This window comes from Myotis lucifugus, unplaced genomic scaffold (assembly GCF_000147115.1).
Source record: "Myotis lucifugus unplaced genomic scaffold, Myoluc2.0 scaffold_239, whole genome shotgun sequence".
NCBI lineage: Eukaryota > Metazoa > Chordata > Mammalia > Chiroptera > Vespertilionidae > Myotis > Myotis lucifugus.
This window is the reverse complement of record NW_005871287.1, coordinates 711,343-714,388: the sequence shown is the minus strand read 5'-3', so window position 1 is coordinate 714,388 and position 3,046 is coordinate 711,343. Positions and strand designations below refer to the sequence as shown.

The following is a 3,046-nucleotide window of genomic DNA, read 5'->3' as shown; positions in this document are numbered from 1 at the left end:
CCATCCACACTCGTCTAGTATACTCATTTCAGATAGACGAGTGTGGATGGGAGAGTTGGAAGGGGTCGACCTCAGCGAACGTACCTCAAAACAATGTACCTCCCCCTCGCTTCGTATCCCTCGCCCGCCTGCGCTGTCTCCCGTCGACCGACCGACCGACCGACCGACACCCCCCACTTCTTCTAACTCCACTTCTTCAAAATAGACTCGCCCAGGCAGAAAACCGACTTCTGCGCATGGGCCACGAAGTTTCAACCGCTCTGTACGTGCGCGCCCGCACGTGGTATTTTGTGGAAGAGCCACACTCAAGGGGCCAAAGAGCCGCATGTGGCTCGCGAGCCGCAGTTTGCCAACCGCTGTCCTAGAACAATGTCTGGTAGGAGGAAGTGCTTCATACCTGGGAACCGAAATCAGCCTCCACACTGTTATTCTAGGGTTCGCGGGGCTCCCCTTCCCCACAGTGGGTTCAGGCCTGTTCCTCTGGCTCCCAGAGATGACCCAGGGGCAGCCTATGCCTTCAGGGAGCTCATAGTCTGGAGAGAGCTGGGGACACAGCACCTGGTGTCAGTTAACCAGGACAAGTGGTGGTGAGCTGGGGCTGTGCGAGGGCCCCCGGGGAAGGCAGCTTCCTGTAGCGGACCCTCTGGGCCGAGCTTCACTGACGCACCGGGCACTGGCCAGGGTGGGAAGGCAGCGAGGGTATGAAGGGCGTTCCAGACAGATGGGCAGCTTGAATGGGACGTGGCCAGAGTGTAAGAGTCCAGGCTGGGCCCGGGCTGGAAGGAGGCGGTGCCTACAGTGCTGTGTGCCCGGGACTTGCCCTGCTAGTGGGTGTCGTGGAAGGTTTGTTTGTTTAACTTTTTATTCACAGGAAATTGCAAAAATAGCACAGCGTTCCCTACCCAGCCTTCCCGGATGGTAATATATAGTGGTCTTATCTTGTCAGACCCAGAAAACTGGCACTGCTCCATCACTAGACGACAGAGTGTGTCCGGTTTTCACCTTTTAGAAAAGCCTGCACTCTGTGTGTGTCTGCGTGCGCACACCCGGAAGGGTGTCGAGCAGGGGCGTGGCCCTGACGTGTGTTAGACAGATATCCTTGACCGCCAACCCCTGGCAGCAGGTTGGAGGGCCTCCCTGGAGGCTGCTGGCAGGAGATAGTGAGGGCCTGAGAGACAGCCCCGGTTGTGGAGGGGAGGGGAGGAGCTGCGGAGGGAGAAAAGTTTTGCAGGTAAAGGTGGAAGATTGGACAGGATGGCAGTCGCAGCTATGACTAGAGGTGGGGGTTCATGGAAGAGAAACAGGGTTAGGGAGAAGCTGCTGAGTTAAGATTGGGATGTGTTGCCCAGACAGTGTGGTTCACTGGTTGAATGCAGACCTATGAACCAGGAGGTCCCAGTTCGAGTCCCAGTCGGGGCACATGCCTGGGTTGCAGGCTCGATCCCCAGTGGGGGGGTGTGCAGAAGGCAGCCATCAATGATCCTCTGTCATTATTGATGTTTCTATCTCTCCCTCCCTCTCCCTTCCTCTCTGAAATCAATAATAAAAATATATTTTTAAAAAGATTGGGATGATACGAGTTCGAGGATCAACCAACCCAGCGGGGGTGGCACCAGGGAGGACTTTTCTGGCTATGGAGGCATCTGAGCTGGGTCTTTCTATTTTTATTTTTATTGACTTCAGAGAGGAAGGGAGAAGGAGAGAGATAGAAACATCCATAATGAGAGAGAACCATGGATCGACTGCCTCCAGCATGCCTCACACTGGGGATTGAGCCCGCAACCCGGACATGTGCCCTGACCGAGAATCGAATCTGTGACCTCCTGGTTCACTCAACCACCAAGCCAGGCCGGCTGGGCTGAGCTGGGTCTTAAAGGATGAATGGAGTTGGCTGTGTGTGTGTGTGTGTGTGTGTGTGTGTCGTGGGGCATTCTAGGTAGAGAGCCTAGGATTGGGAAAGGCATGGGAGTCATTAGCAGCCTGGGTGTTGGACATCCAGGTAGCTCTACCCAGAAAGTCAGGGACAGGAGTCTGAAATATTGGGGAGGGGGTGGCCTGGTGGGCGGAGCAGGTTTGTGAGTCATCGACATGACTCAGGTGGTCACCAAGTGCAAGGGCTCGCCTGGGGAGAGCGCGTGGACTGAGGAGGGCAGGAGTATTGTCCCTTATGGAAGCCCAGGTGATCTGGGGGACCTGGGCAGGGGAAGAGGAGCCCGAACGGACGGAGCAGGAATGCTCGGAGAGGTGGCTGTGAGGGGGCCGGGCAGGGGCAGCGGGAGGGCCAGGAAAGGCGAGTGACCTGTCCCTCTGCCGGACTCAGCAGTGAGGAGGTCCCTGGGGCGGGAGGGCCCTCGGCAGGCGGCTGCGGAGCAGTGGGAGTGGGTGGCCGTGGGTGGGGAGTGGCGTGGGAGGTGAGGATGTGGAGACGGTGTGGACAACGCTTTCACTACACGTGACCAGGAAAGGGAGGAGAGGTTGTGCAGCAGGCAGCGGGGACTCCGGGCCAGGGAGGGAATTATTTTGAGCCTGATAACAGGCTGAGGGGTCCCCGGGGGATGGGGGGAGGCGGGGCCGATTGCTTAGTGGGTGACAGGAAGGGTGATGGTGATGTGTGGGGGCTCTGGAGCCAGGTTGCGGGGTTTGAATCTCAGCCCCCCCATGAACTAGCTGTGTGACCTTGGGCAAGTCTCTTCAACTTCTCTGTGCCTCTGTTTCCTCCTCTGCAAGATGGGCACATTATGGCAGCCCCGACTCAGGGCTGTGCGGGGAGTAAGGGTTAAGGAAGGAACTGCGTGTAAAACCATCGTGACAATGTGGTTAGCACTCTGCAACTGTTCGCGTATTATTATCTGATTGTTAACGTCTCAGGGTCAGTTCTTCTCCGTTCACCTTATTCTTATCTATAGAAAGTCTGAGTTGGGTGAGTTGCTACTCATTACATCTATTTCTCTTACCACCATGTACTGTATAAACGATGCAGCATGTAGGGGCTGAGTGGAGGGGCTACCTGGGGGGGCATGAAAGGAGAGGGCTCTGGGGTTCCAAT

At 56.6% G+C, this 3,046-nt stretch overlaps 1 protein-coding gene across 1 annotated transcript in view; it reads left to right on the top strand.

Moving 5' to 3' along the window:
* Positions 1 to 2,088: 2,088 nt before the first annotated feature.
* ZC3H7B (zinc finger CCCH-type containing 7B) overlaps positions 2,089 to 3,046 on the top strand; it is a 27,062-nt gene continuing 26,104 nt past the window's right edge. The window contains 1 exon segment of the mRNA XM_023762256.1: positions 2,089 to 2,250. Coding sequence (XP_023618024.1) covers positions 2,089 to 2,250 — 162 coding nt within the window.